This window comes from Uloborus diversus, unplaced genomic scaffold, assembly GCF_026930045.1.
Source record: "Uloborus diversus isolate 005 unplaced genomic scaffold, Udiv.v.3.1 scaffold_13, whole genome shotgun sequence".
Lineage (NCBI taxonomy): Eukaryota > Metazoa > Arthropoda > Arachnida > Araneae > Uloboridae > Uloborus > Uloborus diversus.
The window spans coordinates 4,480,448-4,507,637 of NW_026557987.1; the positions used below are offsets into that span (position 1 = coordinate 4,480,448).

General features: G+C 34.6%; 1 protein-coding gene across 1 annotated transcript in view; it reads right to left on the reverse strand.

The window, feature by feature from the left end:
- Nucleotides 1-3,253: 3,253 nt before the first annotated feature.
- LOC129232628 (ATP-binding cassette sub-family A member 2-like) overlaps nt 3,254-27,190 on the reverse strand; it is a 209,429-nt gene continuing 185,492 nt past the window's right edge. The window contains exons 42-50 of the mRNA XM_054866761.1: nt 24,953-25,024; nt 22,321-22,427; nt 20,270-20,411; nt 19,096-19,230; nt 16,342-16,445; nt 12,442-12,634; nt 7,329-7,466; nt 6,229-6,375; nt 3,254-3,322 (exon numbers count right to left, since the gene is read on the reverse strand). Of these exons, the coding sequence (XP_054722736.1) occupies nt 3,254-3,322; nt 6,229-6,375; nt 7,329-7,466; nt 12,442-12,634; nt 16,342-16,445; nt 19,096-19,230; nt 20,270-20,411; nt 22,321-22,427; nt 24,953-25,024 (1,107 nt within the window). The remainder of the gene's footprint in view (nt 3,323-6,228; nt 6,376-7,328; nt 7,467-12,441; nt 12,635-16,341; nt 16,446-19,095; nt 19,231-20,269; nt 20,412-22,320; nt 22,428-24,952; nt 25,025-27,190) is intronic.

The window sequence follows — 27,190 nt, forward strand, 5'->3', positions numbered from 1 at the left end:
GTTGCGACTAGTCTAATGCTGGTCTACTTTGCAGACTACTTTAAAGTTTTTAAAATCTCCGTAGCAGACTACTGACAGACAATTCTGCTACCGGGCTTCCCCGTAGCCCTCATAAGAAAGGGTTAAAAGTATGGCTACTCGAATAGTAAGGGAACTATAAGATTTAGATTATGAAAGCAGACTTAAAATGCTTAATATGTATGGCTAGAAACAAAGGACATGATTCAGTTGTTTAAATTTATCATAATGAAAGACGCAGATGGGTCATTCTTCAAAAAGTGTAACTTTTCTGTCACATGCCTTTTACAGTAAAAACTTTAAGGAACAATTCATTTAACAATGATTTACAATTTTATCAAAAATATATCGATTTAAACCTGCCAACAATTTTTAAATAAGAATTTTTATTTTAGTATATTTTTGGTTCACAACATGTGAATTCTCACCTCCATGGAATGTCATACATCTTGAATGACAGTTCATGTTACTTAATAATTTGTTTAATTAAAAGTATATACTTATTTATTGATTATTCCTTTCACAAGTTTCTCAGATACTAATTGTTTAAGTATATTTAATTTTTAAATATCGTGTTTTAGTTCGTTTTATTAGAATAAAACAAATCATATCACACAATAAATTCTCACCTCCCCTTACCAAAACACAAAATGCCCTTCCTTATTGACACTTGGCAGTTATGACCTCAAATTTTAATTTCCATGATACAAGGGAGCCCCCATGTTTATTTTCAGGCATAGATGAAGTTGTGAGATTTTTGTCGAAAAACACTATGATAGATTTTGCTTCAAAACATAACTGCACAGTTGCTACAGAAAATTAAACTTCTGTTTTAATAACAGAGGAATTATTTAATTTATCCCATGGAAAAAAACAACAATACAAAGCAGTGTAATCGAAATTCAAACAAAAAAATATTTTCTTTAGTATTTGTAAAAAACAAACATATTTAATATACTTGGGGGGAAAAAAAACCTTAGATGAAAAACCACTAAAGGAAAAAATCATTGGTTGCACATGCAAATTCTAATTAGCATTGTTATTCATTAATTTTCGAATGAGAAAAAACTTGATGTGACAAATATGAGTTATGCAATTGCATCAATAAAACATGTATTCAAAATGTTTGCTAGTGTTAGGTTTAGTAAGCAAAAAAGAAAAACAAAATAAATGTGTGTACGATCATGCAAATTTCAGGATTATAGAAGGGTCATTTTCAAAACTATCATCAGATACTAGATTATTACTTTTTTCAAAGTAAGAAAAACACAACTGTTAGACTACGAAAAATATTTTAAAAGAGGAATAAGTTTGGAACCTCTTACAAGTGATAGTACGCATTCCTTGCAGAGCGCAAAGATTTAGAAAATTCAGAGAAAAATTGGGAATTTTTTACCTCAATTTTCGGGAAAAGCAACTTTTAAAACAAGGTGATGAAATATAAACATGTATCAAAAATGATTGCGGCGTATGGATGTGAAAGCAGGCTGAGCAATGCGTGTATGTGGGGGGGAGGGGGGGGGATCCATGGACCCTTGTGATGGTAAACCATTTCTTTACTTCTAAGCCAAAAGGACATCAAGGGGCATATTCGGGTTAAGCCTCTTTGATGCACGTCATAATGATCTTTTCATATTTGGAAGTAAAAAGGTCTGATCTTTGAGATTGTGATTGCTTTACTATAGAGACTTTCTCTGAAATTCCTACAGCAGTAAAATTCCGATTTTTAGGGAATTTTGTTGCAGTGAAAATTTGAGAAATATTTACTTCATTAGAGCATAAAAATTCGAGAGTCTCGTGAACGAATAGGAAGAGTTGGCAGCTATGTCATCGTGATACGGATTACAGACCAAAAAATACTGTATGCAACCCTTTACAACTTTTGTGCTTTTCTATCTTTGTCGTTTATTATATTTAACTTTAAGCACAAACATTCCATACTAAAAAAATAGCTTTAACTATGAGCATAAGCAGGGGTGCCCCAAAACTTTTAGGAGGGCGGAAATTCTGAATTTGCCGAATGGAACTTCAAAATTTGCCGAATGATGATAATTTTGCCAAATCGTCAGACAAAACTTGCAGTATAAGGAAATTTTTGGAAAGTCACAGTGACCTCCGTGACCTCCCTTCGGCGTGCCCTGAGCATAACAGAGATAAAAGACAAGTTTTAGGGTTTCATACACAATCTCTAGCTTCTAAAATTCCAGGTTTTCCAGTCGCTTTTAGAAAAATATCCAGGTTAATGAATGCCAACTTACGTTATTAAATACCAATGCAACATATTTTTAGTGTAAGTAAACCTACTTTATGAACCAAATAATGTTTAAAAAATTATCAATAATTGTAATCTATATTTGGGTTACGTTAAGACAAACTTAAAATTTAATTTCATTCATTATAACAGGACTGAAATCTCAAACACACTAAGCAATTTCCAACAAGCTACAGTTTCAATGTTGGCATGTTTTCAAAAAAGGTTTTAACCTATAAAAGCTAAAATTTTGAGACTTTAAATTTTTATGAACATTATTCATTTTATGAAAAAAAAACACTAGTAATTTTTAGCTAAGCATGGCGCTGATTTTATTTTCGAAATAAACAAAATAAAATGGAATGATATAAATCAGAACTTTATGATTTTCGTATGGATATTTCTTTCCTTTCTTTCTTTTTTTTTTTCGTAATCTTACTACATTCAGTCTCTGAAAATGAGCTTGAATTTTTTTTCCCTCGCCTATCAGGAAAATTCGCATATCCGGAACAAGATATTTACCATACTTCATCATTTTTGCCCAAATGGCGCAGCAGTTTCACCTATCAGATCGAAAAATTGGGAAGGAATTCCCTGACAATTCCAGAAATTTCGATAATTTGTGATTTTCTCTGACATTTCCCTGACCATTTTCATTTTCCCTGACAATTCCAGGTTTTCCAGGTGCGTGGCAACCCTGCCACTGAAGGGGAAAAAAGCAGAAGCAACTAGGGCTGCGAAGTCGGACTGATTTTGAAGTAAACGAGTCGGAGTCACGAAAATTTCCGTAGTCGGTCATTTTCCCTTCGACTCCGCAGACTCGGAAGCAACTCGAGTGGGGGAGAGATCTACGGTGCAAACAACTATGCTTCATTCCGTGAGTTGTAGTCAAGCATTTCTGCCAAGCCAGCATGCAGGGGTGGAGGAGAAAAAAACAGTCTGTGTTACTTGCCCAGCCGAAACGAAAGGTTAGGATTGTCACGTTTAAATACTGGTCCCGGTTCCCCAACAATGTATTGTCTGCTCGGGGCCAATACAGGTTAGAGCACAAGCCTAAAAATAAAGGTCACTAGTTTAATCACATACATTCAAAATTACGTTGTGTTCTCATCCTGAAGACAAATTAAAAAAAATCATTTTGAACTTGTTTGGGAGAGATCATGTTTTAATGATTCACTTAGTCTGTCTTTAATAGGAATTTTAGTATCGTAAGAAAAGTCATCTATCTAAATATCTATATCTATCTACACGTATTGAGATTACTAATAATGAATGTTATAGACATAGGTAGTATAAATTTGTATAAAATACAAATGCCACTGTGATGCAAAAGTAATTGAAAAAAAAGGAAATGAAAGAAATTTTATTAATAAAATTGTCCATGGATAAAATGTTGGAATCATAGAATTAAACGAGCATTTTATTCTGATGCACTTACTATTATGAGCGTAAGGCTTATTGAACTAATCGAAACCATACGATAGCGTAATAATGATATTTTTTAAATAAGTAGCAATCCACAGAATATAGGAAAAACAAGTTTTTGGACGAATGAATTATTATCCCCAGTATAAAAATATGAGGTCTTCAAGCCAGGCAAAATTTTAAGAAAAATTGCCTAACTTAGCGAGTTTCGGTGAGTCAAGGAAAACATGTTTCACACTAAGCAGAGGGATGTCCTGCCCCATGCAGATGGTGAAATCGGGCGGCACTTTCAATTTCTTGCCAAGTCTTTAAATTTGGAGCTTCTCTTAAAATTTCGGCAGACTTTAAACCTTATACTTCAATAATGGGGAGCACTTGTAATGCAAATAATTTCAGCATTAAAAAAAAGGTCTTAATATGCTCTTTCAATTGTTTTTCCTATTTCAATTTCTTCCATTACTACACTATTATAGTCGTAAGAACATCTTCGATAAAACTTGTTTTAATCTGAAAAACTAGGCCAATTTTTTTTTTTTTAAATAAGTGGATTAAAAGCATTAATAAGGAAGGAATTGTGACAATTAACAATTTTAGAAACTGCTGGATTTTCGAAGAAAATGTAGTCTTGTGGTTGCTAAAAATTTTTTCAACAGAAAGAAAAAAAAAATAGAAAGAGTAAATGAAAATAAAATATTTTTCGCATTAAAAAAGGGGCAAAATTAACCATAAATAACACTCATTTTTGTTTGATTCAGAAACTAAGAGAAACCTTTGAAATGTTTCAAAGTTACATTCCAAAGCAATCTTCGAGAGGAGAGTGAACTAACTCTCTTACGATTTGAGTTTCTCTGTTAACCCGTTCGGGACGAAGGACGCACGTTCCCGTCCGAATCACGCTTATTTGCGTTCAGGCAAATGCTGTAAGAAATTATGTGCTCCACGTAGTTACATTGCGTAAAACTTGACAGGGATCCCAAGATTAATAACTCGGGATCTCCATAATTGCGCAATTGGGCTTTACGCGATTGCCTTCTGCGCAGATGCATGAGAGCGCCCGAGTTCATATGGCTATAGGCAGCTATGAAGGCAAGACTGAAAAAAAATCTCCTGACCGAATAGCGGATAAATTTATGGATATCTCTTGACCGCTATTCGGGAAAAAGGGCAAATTGGCTGCCCATCATGTATTTTGTTTCCGTGTGTAGAAAATAAATTAGTTTGTGTGTGTTGTGAATGAACGTAGTCTCTTCAATTCTCTCCCTCTCCATAAGTTGATACATGGAAAATGTGACAAAGAAGAAGGGGCGAAAATCCTCTTCATATTAAATGCTACTCAAGAATCCGAGCGACGCTAGTGTGCGGCTCGATTTCGGAACGAAATGTTTACTATCAGACGGCGTTACTTATCCATGTTCCGTCCTGATGATTGGTCTAGAACATTAGTATTTCTCTCTCTGACGTCAGAATGGGGTCCGTCAAGTGTCTGTGATTTATTGGATTTCGTGAAAAAAAATATAAACATGTGCTAGCAAAGGAAAAGGGAAAGGCATACTCATTTTAAAATGGATGTTTCTAGTTTCAACTCCATTCATAATGGGATTTCATGAGAGATATTCTAGAAAGGGGTTTTACTTTTAGATTCATTTGTGTAGCCATTTTGAACACGTCATCTTTACGAAGAGGAAATATCTAAATTTATGACTGAACCATCTATGGATCTTTCGGATGACATTGAAAATCTATAAATTATTTTTATTTTACTTCTTCATACAGTAGATACTTTCTAAAATTATACGCTGAAAAAGAAGGCAAAGAATTTAGACGGAGATGTGTCGTTTGCTCGAAGCAGAATAAAAGTCTTAACACTACCTATGAGTGTAAAATGAGCATTGCTCAGTGCTTTGAAATTTTTCATGCGGCTTTAAAATATGAATTGTTACAATATTCTTCGAGTATTTCACAAAAATTAAGCGCAAATACTTTTCCTGTTTTGTGCAAAATATATTGTCTAATTTTAATAATCTTAGTTACAATAAAAAAAAATATATTTTGTATTTTTTTAATTGTTCATTAATTTTTTTTTGTTATGATTGAAATTATGACATACGTATTTTATCATATATTAAAAAATGGTTTCGTTTCTACGCGAAGTGTACATTTTATTCATCGTTATGTAATGCCTACTTTCTGAAACTGCGAATTAGGCTTAGCGGGGGAAATTGCCCCGGCCTGTACGCCAGCCAGTCAAAGATCTTCCATGTTCGCTAACAGCAACTGGGGCATGTTTAATAGGTTTGTGGTTACAAAGTCCTCTAAAAGTTCCCATTCCAAATCAGTACCTCTGGGTTGCTTGGCTTCTGGTATGGATTACAAACAACAGAGTTTTCTTCAGCGTCCCATACAACCGTTTAAACCATGTACACTGGTAGGCATGGGGGAGCCTGAAGTGTAGCGTAGTGTTTAACATTCTTTTTTGATGCGTGATGATCAGTTTAACGGTGAATCTACTTAAGTGATACAAAATGCGTGCTCACCTGTGACCTGGTGAGGTGTGAGGCCACATTGTCACTGGGGTCTTCCAGGGCTTCTTCAATGTCTGCAGATGTGGGCGAAAAGAGATGAGAAAGTAGGGCGGGATCTCTCACACCGTCAGATTGCTGCTTCACAAAGTTGATGAACACCTGCAGTCGGAGAACCAGGATTTCAAAGTTCATACACAAAATTGGAAACTTTTTCAAATACAAAATACAAATACAAAAGTGACGACCAGCAACAGGCTCTGGGCCCAGCTAGACTGGTCCTAATCAATTTACAATCCCCAGTGAAGATCAATGGCCCTCTTAAAACTATCTACTCCCTTGCTCATTACCACCTCTTCCGGTAAGCTGTTCCAAGGTTCCACTACCCTGCTAAAATAATCATTTTTCCTAACATCCATATTAGCCTGAGATTTAAATAGCTTAAAACAATGACCCCTTGTCCTGTTTTCAGTGCTAAACTTCAGCCCCGTAACATCTTTCGTTTTAATAAATTTAAACAACTGAATCATGTCCCCTCGGTCTCTTCTTTGCTCAAGACTGCACATTTTTAGCTTTCTAAGCCTGGAATCATAGTCTAAGTGAGAAAGTCCATTTATTAGCCTTGTAGCTCGCCTTTGAACCCTTTCCAATACGTTAAGGTCTTTCTTAAGATAAGGAGACCAAAACTGAACAGCATACTCCAAATGGGGTCTTACCAAACTTCTATATAAGGGCAGAAGAACTTCTTTAGATTTGTTAGATTGATTCAAAGATTTTTAGATAAAATAATCTTTTTTAAAGGCTAGTTAGCAGGGCAGTAGAGTTGGAGTTGGACTGATCTTGGGGTTAAAAAGTCAAACTAAGTTGCAAGTTTTTGATTTTTCACCCATTATTTTATCGAGCTAAATAATCAGGAGTTTAAATGGATCACAAAGGGTTAGTAGACTTTTAATGCTAAAAAAAAGGGCTATTCTAGGAGTTTGAATACTCATACAGCAAATAACTGATGGAATATTCTTCACACACTTGAAATCAAATTCCGACCCCACATCTAATAAAACTACACATTGCATTTTCAATCAAGAATGTCAAGATACAATAAAAGTAAATCTTACATTATCCAATGTATTCTGACAGACAGAGTACTCTTCTATGGGCAGGTCTTGAAGAGCCAGCTCCATCCTTGAAAACACATATGCTAATGATATGCAATCAGATTTAAGTTCGAATTGTAGGGAATTGTAGTGTTGCTCCTAAAAAGAAAGAGAGAAATTATTAACCAGGACGTAAAACATCTCTTTTGGTTGAGCATTCAAAGATGCAGAAGCAGGTCAGTAAGTAGGTTACAAACCATGCCCCCCCCAAGAAGAGGGGGATGCACTGGGGGGGGGGGGGGCTCGAGCCTGCCCTCTCAACATTGGTACCATCAATTTTTCAAAATCAAGTTTGAGAATAAATAGCATTCAAAACAATTCAACTGAAGTCATTGATGAATAAACATTGTTAAAACCTTCTTTACTTTAAATTTTATCTAATTTTATTCTGCATCGCTTTTGTTTTTAGAATTATAATAATGTAAATAAAATTGTAAATAAAATGTCCTAAAATCGGCCTGAAGAAAAATAAGCTTTGTATAATCTGCAGCAGCGTACAATCCGCAGATAATATGATGTAAAAAAATAGGGTTTGAATTTAACATACCATTAGAGCAAATAAACTAAAAACGTGAAAAGGTAATAACTTTGAAGGCATAATCAAAATTAATCTGAAATATAATCTAAAATATATTGATTTCTCCTTGAAATCATGATTATAGTCCGCTAATTACTTGAAAACCAGAGTCAAGACAGAGGAGCAAACTGTCTAATCTTGTGCAAATGGCTTGCTAATTCATTGTATTTTTGTTTATTTAACATGACCTGAATCGCGTAAGGGGTCATTCATTACTTACGTAAGGATGATTTTGGCAATTTTTGAACCCCCTCCCCCCTGTCAGGGTATGTAAGATTTTTCAACCCCTCCCCCCCCATTCTTACGTATGACTCCATTTTGTTTTTCAAAATAATAAAATAAGGAATCTTACATCATTGGAATTGTTACTAAATTCACTATTATTAAATTAAACCTTTTTGTGTAAGGAAATATTACATCTTACACTATTCATTCTTTGTAAAAGAAATAAAAACAGTTCATCATATGTTTTTTACTTTCCAGATGCAAATGAAATATAATCCCTGTCAAACTACTTGATTGCGCGATTTCAAATATAAAATATCGACTTAGAAAATGTTACGTAAGAATGGGTTTGACCCCTCCCCACAAGTAAGGGTATGTAGAGATTTTTCCACCCCCTACCCCTCGGGACCCTTACATAATTAATGAATGGCCCCTAAGAGGAACATTCAAGCAACGTAAAATAACCAAAATACAGGTAGGCAGCGAGAAGGAAAATGCAAGCTTTGTAAAATGAAGAACATTCAGCAGGCGTGGGGTCTCTGTCAGTGAATCCTACTGTAAATATTGAGGTTCAATGCGTTAGTGTTAAGAAGGAAAAAAAATCAGATAATCTGCTTCAGCGTATAATCTGCACCTCATAAACTTTGCCCTTTTTAACAGATAATCCGCGGATTATAAGCAGGAAAATACGGTACTGTCTGTCCATGGTTGCTAAGGAATTGGCACAAACATCCAGTTAAGACGAGTCTCCGAATCAGGGGGAAAGTAATAATTTGAAAAACGTGTTTTGTTTAATTTAGAGGCTAACACCCAATAACCAAGCTGGAATTGACTCGTTGAAGTTGAGATTACAAACAAGATGCGATTAGCAAAGTTTTACTTTCATTTTTATAATTGAACCAGAACCACACCATTGCTGTGACTCTCGCCGGTGTGCTAAATCTATTATGGCAACTAACACTGTTGGCTCTCTTGGCTTCAATTGGATTAATACTGCCTTTAGCTTGGTTATAGTCTATTTCAGACATAACAAGGACGAAACTGCAGTCTGTGAATGTGATGAACAGGCTTCTGGTATTTTACATGTAATTTTTGCCTTAGCCTGGCTTAAGGACGGTAATTTGCTACTAATTTGCTTTCTAGTTCAAAAGGGGAATTACAGAATTTTTTCAAAAACTTACACTTACGGTGACGTGAGGAATGTTCCGGAATATATACACACTGCTAAAACAGATTTCTTAAAATTGAGACAAATCGCATATTTTTGACAACATCACTTACTCAAAATGGTTCCGAGACAATTTGGCTTAGAATTGAAAAGCAAGAGCTCTTACTTTTGAAATACACCCTCTTTAAAAAAAAATTCACCATATTCTCATTTTTGAAATACCGCTCTAATCTGAAATAAGCACAGACAGTATTATTTCTGAGAATAGGGCTATTTCAAAAATGAGAGCATGTCGAATTCATTTGAGAATACGAATGTCTCAAGAATAAGCACACGTTGTACCATTTGTGAATTGCTCACCTGTAATTCTTGTAAATCTAAGTAGTCCATGGGTTTATTCGCCCCCTTTGGGAGCTTAAACAGTCTGGATGGGCTGTAATCGAACAGAAGCTGATACACTTCTTTACTAATAATAAAGCTGAAAGTCCCTCTGTCTAGATCTCTCTCTGTCTGTCAGGATGTGACGTGCATAGTACCTAGACCGTTTGGCTGATTTTCATGAAATTTGGCACAGAATTAGTTTATAGCATGAAGATGTGCACCTCGAAACGATTTTTCGAAAATTTGATTTTGTTCTTTTTCTATTTCAATTTTGAGAAAATGTTACCGAGAAAATTATCACAACATGGACGATTAAATTACCAAATTATCATAACATGAACCGGTAACATGGGCAAGCAAATGAACATAGCTAATTGGCGAGAAATTCATCATCCATTATTTGTAAATATACAGGTGAACGAATAACCTTCCAATTTTCTACAACGGGCAAAGCCGTGAGGGTACCACTAGTTGTAAATACACTCGGACACTTTCAGGTCTGAGCTATTTCGACCGCATATCTCCCTCCAGACTGGGGATTTTTGGCGCTTTGAATGAAAATACTTGGAAGATGTGTATTTTAGTAATTTTTATTGTATTACATACTTCAAGCTGTTTTCTTTCGTAATAAAGAAACTATTTGAGTGAAATAAAAATCAATTTTTAGTAAGAAATTGACAAAAAAAGCATGTTTCAAACCAAAAAAAAAAGTTCCACATAGTAAAACATCATTTTTAACCATAAAAGTTTACCCAGACTTAATTAAAAACTTACCTTAATCTTTACCAAATATCTGAAACTAGGTTTGATTTGAAAATAAACATTATTTGATAAAATTTGCTTTTGTATGGCACATTTCAAAGCACAAACTCGAATTTAAACCCAATGTTCTATCACGAATCATGTAATTATTTCTGCCTGGTGCTGCTATCTATATTTTTTTTTAAGTAGATAGTATCTAAAAAGGTTAGAAACACATAGACTTCATACTTTTATAGCTAAGAGAATAACAATATGATCACCAGAGAATCTCAGACTTTGTTCCCTTCACCAAAAACTGCAACCCGAGTGACGCTCGGGCATCAACCTCAAAGTGTTAATCTTTAAACTGGGAGCTAAAAATATTTTTCACAGCAGTGAGAAGTCTGCAGGGGGGAAACGGAGAAATTCAACTCCCGCTTTCCTTTCTGCTCTTTACATAGTCGATCTTTTCCGTGAACATAGAACATGCACGAATTTTTATGATTGTCTGGACCAAAACAGGGTTCGTACTTAATTTCAGAAATAAAATGAAGGAGTTTTGGAGGAGTTTTGAAGGAGTAAAATGAGATTTTGAAGGAGTACTAATGGGCTGTCCTTAAATGATGTTGCTCTTTTTTTCAACATATTTGACACCCTTGCTCCTTTGTCAAAGTCACTTCTCCTCATTCCTCCTCTTGTCACGTCATATTTTTTACAAACATACTGTTACAATAACTATGTGATGTCACCATCTCTCCTCCCCGAGTCAAATTTCACGAACCCATCTCCCCCTCAAGGCGTGACATCACTTGTGGATGACCCTTTTTACAATATCATAACTGCGATAAACTAAACAATTGTTTTCTAACACAATCACTTAATATAGTTCATCTACTTATGCATTTTTAAACATTTAAATAATAATTAGACAACCTGACTTTTGCTGCTGAGAGTGTGGTGGAGGGAAGAGCAATCTTAAAACTTGAAAAAATAGCCAAGCGCCATTTAAGCAAGTTTTATGCTTCACTTATGGAATGTATGAGTCATCTAATAATATTTTCACCTTCAATTTTTCTGGCTTCAATTTTTTAAATCATATCTTAATGAAAAAAATAAATATTACTACATTAAAAACGCCTTTGAGACAAATTTCAGTTTTCGATAAAAGTACTTTTACTGTCACAGAGGAAGATTGTGTAGTCTTGATCTAAACGAGCTGATGTGTGCATCACATGACTTCCTTTTACACCAATTTAATGCTATTTCCCTATTATTGCAATTTTAATGGGATTCTCTCTCTAACTCTTTAAATATCACTAGCAATGGCCACATTGAAAGCAGATTTAAAAAAAAAAAAAATCGCCAAATTTTTCGCCAAGTTGGCGACAAAACTTGGCGACCAAAAGACTGGCGATATATCGCCAAGTGACCGCCAAATTATAACACCACTTGAGTTTGCATCGAAATTAACAATGATTTCCCCCCAAAAAGGTGCAAAAGACCCCTTTAGAAACACCCGAAAGCAACCAAAATAGGAGGTGCACAACTAGACCCCACTACGAGTCTATGTACCAAATTTCAACTTTCTAGGACATACCATTTTTGAGTTATGCGAGGCACATACGCACATACATACAGACGTCACGAGAAAAGTCGTTGTAATTACCTCGGTGATGGTCAGAATGGATATTTCGCGTGTCTATACATTCTTAGGCACTTTTCCGCATGTGGTCGAATCGAAAAAAAAACTCAACATTCATTTGGGGGTGAGCAAAATGGAAATTAAGGGCGATTTTTGAGTGAAAATTTTTTCGCGAATGCAATACTTCCTTTTTTGTAAAAGGAAGTAAAAAGAAGGAGTTTTGAAGGAGTTAAAACCAAAATGAAGGAGTTTGAAGGGCCCTTTAGGAAAATTTCGAAAATGAAGGAGTGTTGGAGGAGTTTTGAAGGAGCGTACGAACCCTGCAAAAGAAGGAACCCACCTTCAAGCGGGCGTCGGGGAAGGTCTTCCGGAACCACCTCTTGATGGCTTCGAGCTCCCCCACTTCCGTCCTGACAGCGATGTAGTAACCTTCTCCGAATCGGTTCTTCAGGTGCTGGATGCTGCCCAGGCACTTGAAGTTGCCGTTCACCATGATGGCCAGGCGAGTGCACAGGGCCTCACACTCCTCCATGCTGGATGGAATCACACAATTAAGAACAAAGTACGAAGGCAAGCACACAGACTAATAATAAGAGTAGACCGAGCTTCCCCAGACCTGCTGATCAAAAAACTGGTTCATGGATACATCATGTGACTGGTGGGAGGCTTGGCGAAAACTTTGCCAGCATGGTTGCTAGATAGCAACATTATCTATAGTTTGGCACTCGACATGTATTTTAAGACGTAATGTGTTTTCATTATAATTTTTTTTCCAGGTGCAGAGATTGAACTGCTTTTCTTTTAGTTATGCATTATTTTGACATTAGTAATTAGTTTTTGATCACAGTTTTCAGCAACTTTTATTTCATTCGGAACTGCTACGTCAGCGTTGGCGTGAACGTAATGGCGTAAACGTTTCGCGTTAACGCAAAAATGTACTAATCAGTATCATAAATTGAAATTGTAGGTAAATATCTTACCGTTTGCCGATTCTTCTTGGTCGCTTGCATCTTTAATTGCTTAGAGAGTTATTGAAATTGACTAAAGAAAATGCACAGTACTATCTAAACGAAAAATCCACTATATTAACAAAATATTTACAACTTAGAATAACAAATTTACAAATCGGACTTCATAAAAGATCATTCTTCCGTGTTCCATCAATTGTACTTATTTTATTTCTCGCGGGCGTCTGCTACGATCAACGCCCGCTGTTGCTAGGATATCCACCAGTCACATGGTTTGGTTTATGAGCAGCAAAAGGGTTGCCATAGCTCGGTCTATTCTTATTATTAGTCTATGGGCAAGCAGGGTTGCCACTCATTTTTGGAAAAAAATTTCCTTGTATGAAAATGCAACATTAACAAACGAGCATACACTGATATTTGAAAAAGAATGTTAATTTCTTGATAATTTCATCACCCCCCCCCCAAAAAAAAGCTTTTTATTCCTGAAAAAAAGGTCTAATCTTACCCATTCATTAGTTGGACCTAAAAGAGTAAAAGTTAGGCAGAACAATGAATATTGACTACCAATTTCATGCTCTCTAAATTGAATTATCATAAAATTCAAGACGCATGTTAAATAAAACAATAAAAAGATTTTGCTTTTATGATATTTATTTTAATGTTTACTTACACAAACAAAGAAACAAACAAAAAAGTTTTATAAGCAAAATTTTTTTTAATTTTTACTTTATTCCTGAAGTTTATAAAAATTATTATTATTGTAACTTATTTATTTTTTGGTAGTTGATACATTTGGGCATTGATTTTTTTCAACTTCAATTAAAAAAAATATATATATTTCCCCAGATTTTCAATGTTTTTGTTGTTTTTAAAATTTCCTGTATTTTTCCTGTTTCTGCAGGTTTTCCTGTGGCGTGGTAACCCTGGCAAGTCATCAAGTAAATTACAAAAGGTAACACTTTTCACTCCAGGGTCCCCCGTACCTATCACTATTTGTGGTTTAACCAGTTGGACCCTGAAGACAGCTCTGATTTTTTGATCCAGACTAGAAGCCGAGCAATTCCTGGTCTATCATCCCCAGAGGTATCGTTTCACTTGGAGGACTTTGTGACCACGAGCATATTTAACGACCCCCCAGTCACCATTAATGAAGACAGCGGATCTTCGACCGGCTGGGATCGAACCCGGGACCCTCCTGTCACAAGTCCGATGCCCTACCGATCAGGCCACCAAGGCCCTAAAAGGTAACACAGCAGAAGTCCGTTATAATCAACGGTTGCGGAGTCGGAGGAAAAATAACCAACTCTGGCTTCGGGAATTTTAGATCCTTAAACTCAGACTCCTCCACCCCAAAATCAGTCCTATTCCGACTCCGCAAGCACTGGCAGAGTTGCAGCCTTCGTGGGAAAATGACCGACTCGGACTCCACAACCCTGGTTATAACGCACACCTCAAGACCAGTTTTGCGTTACAAAGATTCTGGTGTTATGTAGATCATTTCATAAATTTATAAAATAATATTCAGATTGTATCAATACATTTGTACATCAGAATAATTAAATCGAGTATTAAGTTTCAAATAATGCCATTTAATTATCATTGACAATTAAATAGGCACTAAATGGTTTGCATTGCATCTACATTTTTGAGGGCAGCCTGGTACTATTTTTTACTCCAAAAACTATTTTGCTTTTAAAAGCTTAAGTATTAGGGTGAGAAACAGTCTCAAAATTAAATTTGTCTGCAAATGCTGTTTTGTTCCCAGTGTAGAAAAAGGAGTATGTTTCAACTGTACAACTTATTGTTGACTGCTGAAATAGTTATACAGTTTATAGAGAATTGGGTCAGATAGATTAGCAATTTAAAAGTCTATTTTACTTTAATAAAACGGACAAAATTATAAGGGCAAGGAATGTTTTGCTTAGAAGCATGCTAATAATAAACAGCATTCAGCCCCCGGCATTCATGTGAATTTTGAGATCTTGAATTCAAATGTTGTTTTTTGCAATCAGGACTTGAGTTAAACCCCTACTTGTTGGGTTTCTTGTTTCTACAGACGGCTCCTATCACAATCAAAATCCTGAAAAACATAATTTGAATTCAAGGTGCCAAAATTCAGTACTTTTCCATCAAAGGTCACGCGGCACATTTTTTATTTTAACTGGAACGAACTGGATTACAGATTACACATTTGTTGTGCAACAAAAGGCTCACACATAGAGCATTTGCAACTAAAAATACTTGGTACAGTAGGCGCCGCTTAATATGATCACTTTGGGACAGATATAATTTGATAACAATAAACGAAAATAATCCAGGAGACACAAAATAAGGATTTTTTTTGCAATTAAGGTGCCTTTATTTTGGCAACCTCAAATTAAAATTGCAATGAGTCAACTGAACGCAGTTTTAAATTATAAATTATTAAATTAACAGAATGGAAATATCTGAATTATAAAAAGTTAAAGCCAAATTATGCAATTTTTAATCACATAGTAATAGGTGAAGTAAAATAGGACCGTTTTCCCTGACTTCCGTAAACCAGTTTCAAAGCACATTCAGCTTTTATATCTTTTCCAGCATGGTTTTGCATGTTGTTTAAATTTTAATTTAACTTCGCATTGTTTTCAATCTCGACACAATTGTTTAACGTTTACAAAGTAATGGCAACAATGGAGGTCCTACATCAATGCCTGCAACATGTCCAGCGACTGAATTTTTTTAGGTTTAAAAGAAAGTTCTCTTAGGGGGAGTCTGTGGTCACTGGGGGCGAAGTTTCTGTAGCTTCATTCCTAGAAAAATTTTGAACTGCTATTGAAAATCACAAAATGCTACACAGAAAGTTAGTCTGGTCAAGGTTTGCCTATGTATTTCTGTTAATTGAAGAACAATAACGGGGAAAACATTGAAAGTTTATGAAAAAGTGATAACAATAAACGAAGAGGCTGATTACAATATCCAACTTTTTTAATGTTTGTTAACATACAAGTGTTCAGGGACTTCGTGATTCTGATAATATTAAGCGAATGATAACATTAACTGTGATCACATTAAGCGGCGCCTACTGTATATTTCTATTTACATTTATGTATCACTTATTATGATCAGTAGATTCAAAAATACGACTTTTTTAAATTGGGTCTATCATTTGTGCTCAGGCTGTACTACATAAATTAAGAATCCTTAAAATCTGCACTAAACCTATTTTGGTGACAAAAAGCATACTGCAAAGCAAACTTTAGCAAGATCACAAACTAGAAATTTCATATCACCTGTGAGAGGTCAGGACAACGGATCTCCCACTTTTAACAAGCTCTATGATGAGATCCCAGAGAAAACGTCTCGTATAAGGATCCATGCCAGTGGTGGGCTCATCCTAAGAAATTGGGGGAGAAAATTGTTCGATTTTATTTTTGGTTCAAATGTGAATGAAAGCTTTCAGCAGATGAAAACATAACAGTGTTTCAGAGCCCCAAATAAATGAAGCAGTATTTATCTGGATAAAATAATGGGAGGAAAAAATACAATAAAAATGATAAATAATAATAAAAGATAGATAAAGATTCTTACACAAAACTTGAGAAAAAAATTATATTGTTTCCTTTACTCTAATTTTCAATAAAGTACAGAATTTAATTTTATAAGCGTAAGACATTGTTTTCCTATTAATGTCACATTTAAGAAACAAGAAACATAAAATTGCAATAACCTGCTTTAATAACATGTATATATTTTAAATTCTAATACATTTTTAATTCTAATACAATACAAAACCTTTTTTTCTTTCCATATTGAATCATCTGAAGTTCTGTTTATCCAAATTGTGACTAGCTCTCAAATTCCTTCATTTTGTTTGAGTCATTTCCAAATCATAATACTGTATATTTTAGAGAAACATAAAACAAACGACTAAATACAAGCAAAGCAGACATTCTCAAAAAAATCACAGAAAATAGCTTTTCAAAGCTTAACTGGAGCTCCCTACATCACTGCAAATACACTCAAAATGCAAAGCTAAGATGTGAGTGGATGTTTGAGTTCATGCTCACTCAAGGCTTTGCATTTCTTCAACTTCCTGACAGTTTGAACTTCACTTATCGTTACCCTAATTAGAAAACCATGAGGCACCGGAAATCAAAATTTTCTCGGAATACCCCATTTACCTTTAATAATAACAATTTTTTCTTCATTTTATGGTTGGTTTGGTTGACTTTTTTTTGGCACAAAAGTCTTAATAGGCCAAACGATTATTGAGTAGTGGAAAGAACTCACGTTATAGTTTTTTCCTACCACTTCAAGTTTTTCTCTCTCTACACCCTATGTGACTATTTTAGGGCTGACGAGAGGCCATGTCAGCCTCGTCAGAAACTAGGGGACTGGCTTGGAGTCTACGTTGAGGTGGTTCAAAAATACATGTAAAAAAAAAAGTTTCTCCTAGATACCGGGACACCCCTCAATATTTTTAGACTTGTGGATAGCAATCTACTGGAAGAATTTTAGCTTCCTATTTCAACTGAAAGAGGGTGCTCAACCCCCACCCCCAAACTTCCAACATATGGGGAGGGAGGTTAAAAAAATACATTGAACTGAAAAAAGTGCTACATATTATAATATACAGTAATAATATGCATACACATTGCAATAAAATAATCATTTACAAAAAAACAGCTGGGAAAATGAAATTTTTTTAAATTTTTGGCATTTTCTATGCTACGGCTAATGTTAAATTGAGGGGGCATAGAGCACCGACAGAAAATTTGAGTAAGAAGTTAACCTTGGCTCTCGGAGGCCCTGGACCATTTTCATTGGTAGAGTGTATCACAAGAACTCCCCCTGCTCTCTCTTAGTGGCTGATATAAATCTTCTCAAATTGAAATAAGGCATTTATTTTCCGGATTATTGTTATTTGTGAAACTTTAATTCCCTTTAGTGTCATGGCAAAAAGTTAAAATTCAGTAAGAAATGTAAAATAATTTCGTGCTTATCAGTAACATAGAAATGTACAGTCGAGCCTCCATATATCGAACTTCCACATATCGAAATTTTCTATATATCGAAATCCCAGCAAATTTCAATGTTCATTACATAGAAAAACTGTTTCTATATATCGAAAAAATCTCTATATATCGAAATTATTTTTCAAAATATTCGAAGTTTTTTTCCGCTTTAGACTGTTTATCTGATGAAAAATGAACGTTGGGGGAGAACATTATGTTCACTAAAGGTTGCTACGAAACTCATAAGGAATCTGAGGTTGAGGGGTGAGTATAGATAGGTCGTTGTTCCGTTATGGAGTTCTTAAATTCCCTCGAGTTCATTTCAAATCTTAGTTGTAACCAGTAACACTGTAAAATCAGTTTCAAGTTATCCCTTTTGTCTGTTGATTATCATTCCTAGTCTTTTTAGCTGCAGTAAAAATCATTCAAGTTAAGTAGATTTATTTTTTACTTTTCTCTCGATTACATTGTCAAAACGAAAATCCCCTCATGTTGCGAATCAAGTTGAACTGCCGAAGAATGAAGATGTATGAAGGCACAAAAATGTAATTTCTGTTACTTTTTCAGTTATTAACTTTCGTTTAATCCGATGCTCGTATAAATTAGAAATTGGGTTTCATGCACGAAAATTAGCTTTAATTTTAACGTTTTAGGATATTTTTATGATAAAATACGATCGTTTCTATAGATCTAAATTTCTATATATCGAATTTTTTTCCGGCAATTTGCTACTTCGATATATGGAGGTCCGACTGTAATTTTAAAAAATGCGTATGTAATTATCGCGAACCTAATTCCTTTGTCTTACATCGAAAAAAAAAAAAAAATTCTATACTTTGTGAATTGGTCACTTCAAGCTCAATCCAGCTTAAAAACTTGATGTGATCGACAAAAACTGAGATTCAGTTAGTCAAAAAAAAAAAGAGAGACATCTCAGATAGCCAAAAGTCTATTCCTCAGCGTAATGGGACATCATGAACTTTTGAAATTCATTCACAGAAGTATTTATCAAAGGAAAGAAAGACTTACTAAGAAAATAATGGCAGGTGCTCCCAAAAGAGCAATGGCAGTGGACAGCTTCCTCTTGTTCCCTCCACTGTAGGTGCCAGCTACTCTGTCAGCATAGTTCACCAAGTCCAGCTTCTTCAAGGCCCACTCGATTACCTGCACAGAATGTCGCAACTGTTCAACACATTTCCTTACAAGGCATTTGAAAGTTCCTACTCTGAATGCATTCACACAAGTCTTTCAAAAATGTATGTTAAACTTCAAAATTTTCAAGAAAAAAGAAATTATTTTGTAAAACTTACTTTTATGAAATGAAAAAGTTAACAAATCAAGGCTTCATCAGGAATCCAGTGAAAGTATTAATGTCATTCAGGGGTGCCCAACCTACGACCCCTGGGCCACATGTGGCCCGCGAAGCAGACCAGCGTGGACCGTCATTACATTAAATCGGAAGCCACAATTAGTCGCAACGTCACAACAAGGGCGCTCCTATGAGGGGGGGGGGGGCAAGTAGCGCTCACGTCCCCCTTAGAAATTAAAAACTCCTTGCTTTTAGTGCTTTTTTCTTTGCAAAAATGTAAAAACATTTCTTCTCCAGTCGTTAATGAATCATTTATTAAAAACATCAAAATTTAAAAATTAATCTGCACTAAAATCAGTTTCCACAGGGAAAATATCCTGCTAAACCACGGGGAAAATATCTGAGCCCCTCCCCTTACAATTTTGCATATGGGCGCCCTTGGTCACGAATTTGGAGCCAAATACTTAAAAAATAATTGGGAAACAGATGCAATTAATAAAATAAATCAAGTAATGATAACAAAAAATTCTTGGTTTATAGTTTTCCTTCCTTTCTCATGTTGTCCCATGTTTATTAGAAGATCTCTTGACAAACAAAGACACTTTGACGTGTAGGGGAAAAGGGCTGGGATGGGGGCAAAATTTTTGAAAAAAAGTGTGACCTCATTTATAGACAGCCTTTTATCAGTTAGCGAAAAAAAAATACAATGAAGCACCGTTTATACGTTTCTTTTATACTTTTTTTTATCAATTATACATTTTAAAAATTGGTCCCTGCAAAGTCTAATACACATTAACCTATACTTATTATATGTTTTTTCCTTTGTATGCTTTTTTCATACAGTCCTTTCAAAAACCTATAAACATAAACCTTCACTGTAATACAAAAACTTACTTTGTCTTCTTCATTTGGTGGGATGCCTCGGAACTTAGAGTAGAGCTTCAAGTGCTCTCTAGCTGTCAATTCATCATACAGTGCATCAAACTGGGGGCAGTAACCGATAAACTGCTGCACTTTTCGCAAATCTTTCTTTATGCTAAAGCAATTTAGAAAAAAAAAATTAAAACAGTAGACTGCAAGAAGACACATTAATACAAAATTGATAAAAATAATGGAAGAGTGAAATGTATGAATTAAACTGCAACTGAAAAACAAACCATATTCAACGTACAGTGAAATCCCATTACAAGGAACTTCAAGGGACACAAATACTATTTGTTGTATCGGAATTTAAGTCCAGCAGAAGACAGTCAAACTGACATGGGATGGTAAAGCGCAGTATTTGCAAATTTTCCATTCTTTATTTTTGTCATCTACTGTACTTTAGATTTATTGTACAAGATAGGTAATTTGATTCAAGCTGAAAATTAAGCATGATGAAAAAGTCGAATTCCAACACTTTCCTACTATTAGTATGGCATCCAAAAAGCATTTCTTTAAACATCTCAAACTCACTTCTGCAGATACTGCCCCTCACCTTCCTACGGCAGTATGACACACACCTTGGGAACAGAGGTTTTGCATTACATACAGATCATTTCAAATTTAGAACAGAATTTTCAGAATATATCAATTTCTTTGCACATCAGAACAACTTTCAACACCAATGAGTATTAAAGCTTAATTGAAACAGCTGAGTTATCATTCACAAATAAATGTTTCATAACCAAAAGTCAACCTGTAATAACACTAGCATTATGGTTTGCATTACAGCTGCATTTTGAAGTATGATATGATACTTTTTTGATGCGTATGCTAATTTTCATTTAAAAGCTTTCGCTTTCAACTTATGTGGGACTAGTGGTACACGACCTATGGGACTTGTCATACCAGGATTTCACTATGTACCAAAAAATTTAAATGCAAAAGGAGAATACGAGGGCCCAATGTATATTTATGCTGCACAATAACAGTGAAGATACATTTTTAATGAAGTTTTTAACTTCAAGTTGCATAATAATGAATATTCTTGGCATGGTACAGTAGAACCCTGATTTAATGTCTCATGTATTTAAGGTTTTTCCCTTTTTAAAGTTTTTCTCATTGGTCTCTATTTTCTTTAATGCTGTTAGTGTGTTGTTTCTTCCCGTATATTACCTTTCTCAATTTACTGCATTCCCGTTGCTACCTAAATAATGCCAACTTGATTTTATTCATATTCTATGACAAATAACCTATTGTATTATGATTTAAATCAGTTTCGACAACTTATTTCCTTTCAGCTGATTAAAAAAAATCTTGGGGGGAAAAAGGGTTCTGCATTTAAGGCATTGCATTTCATATCCAGTTTTGAAAGTATTAAAGTATTCTATCTGGTCAGATCACATATAAAATTAATTTTACATATGTTTCAATACATTTTTTAATGCATGCATCTACTTCTATTTAAATTATTTTATAGCAGTAGCACAGCAACGGGGAGGGGGGGGGGGGATGACCCCCCCCCGAGCCATTGGTTTTAACATACATGCAAATTCTGACACAGTAGTTTATGCATATAAAAGGGGTTTTTTGATTAAAAACCCTCTTCAGAAGGTATTTTTCATCAAAAAAACCTTTCCAGAAGGTATTTTTGACTAAAAAAACCCTTCCCGAAAGCAATTCTCATCAAAAAAAAAAAAAAAAACCCAAAAGGTATTTTGAATCAAAAATCCCCACCAGAAAGTATTTCTGGCTGTGCTAGCGTTTTATAGTATTTGATGAAAACTTGGCCAACCACCATATAATGTTACAATGCTTTTTGAATTATTTCCCGCCAGTTACACGAAAAAAGCCAAATCCGAACTTTTAAAACAATTTCTAAAATCTGTAGCAGCATTTTTATTCACTTATTTTAATTTTTTTGTTCAAATTCGTGACATAAAAACATAGAATGTGAGTGTTGTTTAAACCACAACCACACACTACGCAAAAAAGAGAGAGGAAATAAATTCTTAGGTTGTCACCTGAAGCCATTTAAGAAAGCATCTCCAGCTGTAACTTTCGTATCACCGGTCAGCATTTTGAATGTAGTAGATTTTCCGGCTCCATTCACGCCCAGCAATCCCAGACACTGAAATGGCAACATTAATAAGAAGTCATGTGATTGCATGATATTAGATAATAAGATGTTTAGAATTGTTTTGATCTATTTTGTTGCATAATATTTTTGGAATAACTCTTTAAACATAATTCATCAGGTAAAGTTACATGAAACTGTACACACGTAAAATTGTGCATTATTTAGCAACCCTTTATGAATTCAAATACATATGAGGAGTTTGAGTTTGATAAGTTACAACTCGTTAATTACTATTTTCATATGTATGAGAAAGAAAATCCATAATGTAAAATAATAAGAAAAAACAATAAATAGTAAAAAGTTATTTTTAACACATTTAAAAAAAAAGCTCGTAATTTGAGGGATATATAGAAGAAAAAAAGAAAATTTTTGTTTCTGAGTCATTCATGATTAACTTAAGTTAATCATTATTATGTATAAACTAGAAAGTCGCCCGTCAAGGTATGACGGGTGAAAATTACTTCTACATTTGAACGAAGGCGTTGCCTGTTTGATGATATTTTGATACTTGAAATTTTAACCCTAACACCAGGGGATGAACCCTAAACTCCAGTAGGTAGCGCTTATTGTTGAGCATTCTTTCATTTCTTCATTCCCCTGAAATTAGTCTTACCAGTAAAACAGTCAAGTTGCCGGATCGAGTTCAGCCTTGTCAAAATAAAGCTTTTCCCTGCGTGTTAAACATACCAAAACATGTTATCAAACGATCATGCTGTGGTGCGAGTTTCATTGTTGAAACACGCGAGTTACTCGATCATCAGCTATTATTTACAGTGGCTCCCAAAAGTGTTCGTACACCTTGAAATTTTGTAGTAAAACCAAAATAACACAAAACTGAATTCGAATATGAAGTCCAATTTTTTTTCACACCATTCCTATGCCATTGTGAATAAAACCCAGTAGTATTTTTTGGAATATTGCCAGATTTTATTTTTGAAATTTGTCAAAAAACGAAGAGACAGAGAAAAAATACGCCACGAAAGTCATCGTACACTGAAATAGTTTCGAATAAATTCATAATTAAAATTATCATATGTGGGTTTTTTTTATCATTTTTGCATTGTAATGATACTGTAAAGTCATTTGACTTTATTTTTTTGTGTTTTTATTCCCTAATATTCTGCTTATTATTTTATAATGGCAGGTATGCGTAAAAAACAACAAACACGATTCGAAATTTGGTTTTTTCCCTCACAGTAGCCGTAAATTGATTTGAAATGTCTCTAAATTAGTTAATTTATACCATTCCGTAGTGAAGTACTTGATAAAATGCTGTAAAGACAAGAATCGGATCGAAAACAAGGTAAGAAAAGGTCACCTGGCAAAGTTAACAAAGCGTGATCGGAGGTTTACAGTTAAAAAAAATATGAAAAATACACATTTCAGAACTGAAAAAGTTTCTACAGAATTGAATGAAACATTTTACGTTTAATTTTTACCTAAAATTGTTCGAAAAGTTCTCGGATTAGCTAGATTAAATGGGACCTCTTCCCGCAGAAATTTTCTTGTTCGTGCGAAAAACAGTAAGCTTACACTTTCCGTTGTAAAATCAATGTTAAATAAGCTCAATACGTTTTGGAACAACGTCTTATTTATAGACGAAAATAAATTCAACATTTTGGGTTAAATTGTTGTATAATTGTAAATGAAAGAAAAAAAGAGGAATTTAATCTTAAGAACTTAGTTGGATTGGTTAATCAGAACGGTGAAGATGTTCTTGTGTGAGGGTGCATCTCAGCATCAGGACTTAGAAATTTGGTATTTTTTGATGAAATAATGAATTATGCTGTTCATTTAAATATTTTAAAAAGCAATTTAAAACTATTACCCCAAAATTTGGTAATCAGAAACAACTTTGTTTTTTTATCAAGATAACGATAAGAAGCACATGTTCGCGTTTGGTGCCTCAAAATTTGTCCTTAAGCTTGGAAATATCTCCTCAATCGCTAGATTTAAACTTAATGGAACATATTTGGAGATATCTGGTGGCTAGATTACGAAAATACACCATTGAAACGAAAAGCGAACTAGAAACAGTAAGACTCGTAGTGCGGCTGAACACTTACTCAGAAATTGCACAAAAAAAGAAAGAAACAAACAATGAAATCTATTCCCAGACGTTTAAAAGCTGTTGTTGTTACTGCATGATATTCTACTAAATAATAACTTAGTAAAAAGTTAGATTATTTACTAATTTTTTGACATTTTTTCAAAGTGTACGAAGACTTTTGTGAGATAAAATTTCCGGCGCTTTTTGGTTTTTGATTTTTTAAAAAATAAGCTTTAATGTTTTATTAAAAATTTTTGGGTAGTTTTGTTAAAAATAGATCATAGATCTTACAATAAAATACCTATTCCGAAATATTAATTCTAACCAATGGATAAGGGCCTATTTCATTGAAAGTCGTAGGTGTACGAACACTTTTGGGAGCCACTGTATATGAGGATGTGGTATAGTTGTGTGGGTTATTAAAATGAAAATGTAACGCGTTAAATACTTCAGAAGATGTTTTTACCTCTCCTTCAGGCACACCCAGGCACAATTTATTTACAGCAATGAGCTTTTTCATGTTTCTGGAGTTATAAATCTGGAAAACAAAAAAAGAGCAGATGAGAGTAGTTAAACAATATTTAAAGCATTATAATACTGAAAGAAAGTGTCTTTATGAAAATTAAAATCAATATTAGAAGTTTCAAAGTTTACTTTTTACCTGTCAAACGTATTGAAGTAGAATATGGTTAAAATACGCAACAAATAAGTTTCAGTTCATTTTATTCATTTTCACACATTGACAAAATATTCTTTTAGCTTTAGTTATACCCTCTGGCTGCATATTGCGTAATCTTCATGGGTAACTTAGAAGTAGCAAAATTTGCTCATCTCCCAATTTCTATGTGCATGACATTAAAAAATTTCATTCCACTATTTCACTATTTAAATGTCATTTACACATACTTTAGTCCATGGGTTCCCAAACTTTTCTGATTCATGGCACCCTTTGAAGAATTAGAACTTTCTCCCAGCTTCCCAGCCAACATCTGCTGGCCATACCTAATGTTTACTTCTGATAGAATAAGCCATAAAAAAAGGAGAAAAATAAAATAAAATAAAACCCAAAGTTGTACTGTATCTTAGTATGTAATTCTTTTTGAAGTTTCAAGTTTGCAAAAAATGTTTCAATACATTCCAGCAGGAAAAGAAAATTACTTTTGTATGAATCACAAAAGTTAGGCATCAAGCAGTAAATTACTGATCCAGTCGTACTTTTGTTGTGGAATTTTGCCGGTATGAGAAATTTACTTTAGCTTCTAGTTTGTTGGTACTTTCAGCTTCAAGGAGATGCCATCTACCTCCAGCCTGGTTATTCCCTATTCCAGACTGGTGAGTCCATAACAAGTGTCAAAACTGCAGTCTCTAGATGCAGGGCGTGATTTAGGGGAGGGCAGGCTGGGCTACTGCCTTGGGGCCTACACAACAAAGACCCCCCCCCAATAAAATTTTTACAAAATATCCCAACTTTCACGGGTCAGCAAATTTTACATTTTTTCTCCCCTATAAATTATAATAATAATAATATACAAATATAAATAGCAGTAACTTCAGGATGTATTTACTATTAAAGTGCTGATCGAAAATGTTGGATATAGTATACATACGTATCAAAATATTCGGATATATGTCAAAGTACCGGATATATTTTCGAAAATATGATGATCTTTTCGAACCCTGATTATAAGCCTCCACTCCTTCATTGCCCTGGGGCCTCCATACTTCCAAATCCAGCCCTGTCTGGATCTGACAACCAGTCTGCTGGTCTATTGCCTGTAGTTCTGCTTTAGTCCTGGCTTGACTGCAATACCTAACTGCTTAACCTAAATTGCGTTCGCTTTACTTCGTCGTCAGAAAAAAGATTGCGCACTAGGGTGGTTCAAAAATACATGTAAAAAAAAAAGTTTCTCCTAGATACCGGGACACCCCTCAATATTTTCGGACTTGTGGATAGCAATATACTGGAAGAATTTTAGCTTCCTATTACAACTGAAAGAGGTTGCTCAAACTTCAATAATGTGGGGAGAGGGGTTGAAAAAATACTTTGAACTGAAAAAACAATGCTACATATTATAACATACACTAGAAATCAATATATATAAAAATAAATGTTTGTCTGTATGTCATCCCTGAACTCAAAAACTACCCGGCAGATTTGGCTGAAACTTTCACCGTTTGTTATTTTTGGTACTGGGAATGTTTATAGACCAGTTCGAAAAAAATCCGATCGATAGTTCCTTTTTTATTCCAATTTAAGTCACTATCCATTGGATAAATTGATAAGAAGTTAGCTGTTGCCATTTTTCTTGAGTTTGAACAAATAAATTCTTTCTTTATTGTTTTATGGCTTTTCATGCAACGGGGGGATTTAAAACTTTTTCTATTTGATATTTTTAGCGATGGATTGATCTTGCAAACTGCGTGAGTACAAAATTTGAGTATAGTCACGGCTTCACTGCATACCTGGACCGATTATTATGAAAATTGCTATATATATGTATTTTTTCCACGGAGAAGGTGCATAATATGCTCATTGAAGCCACTCGCCACCAGGTGGCACTGCAGAGTAGTCACTTCTGCCCCGTTCAACCGATTGTCATGAAAATCAGTATAATCAGTATATTTTTTTTTGTTGGCGTAGCAACGCGCGTTGGGTACAGCTAGTATGCATATACATTACAATTTGTGGCATTTTCTATGCTAC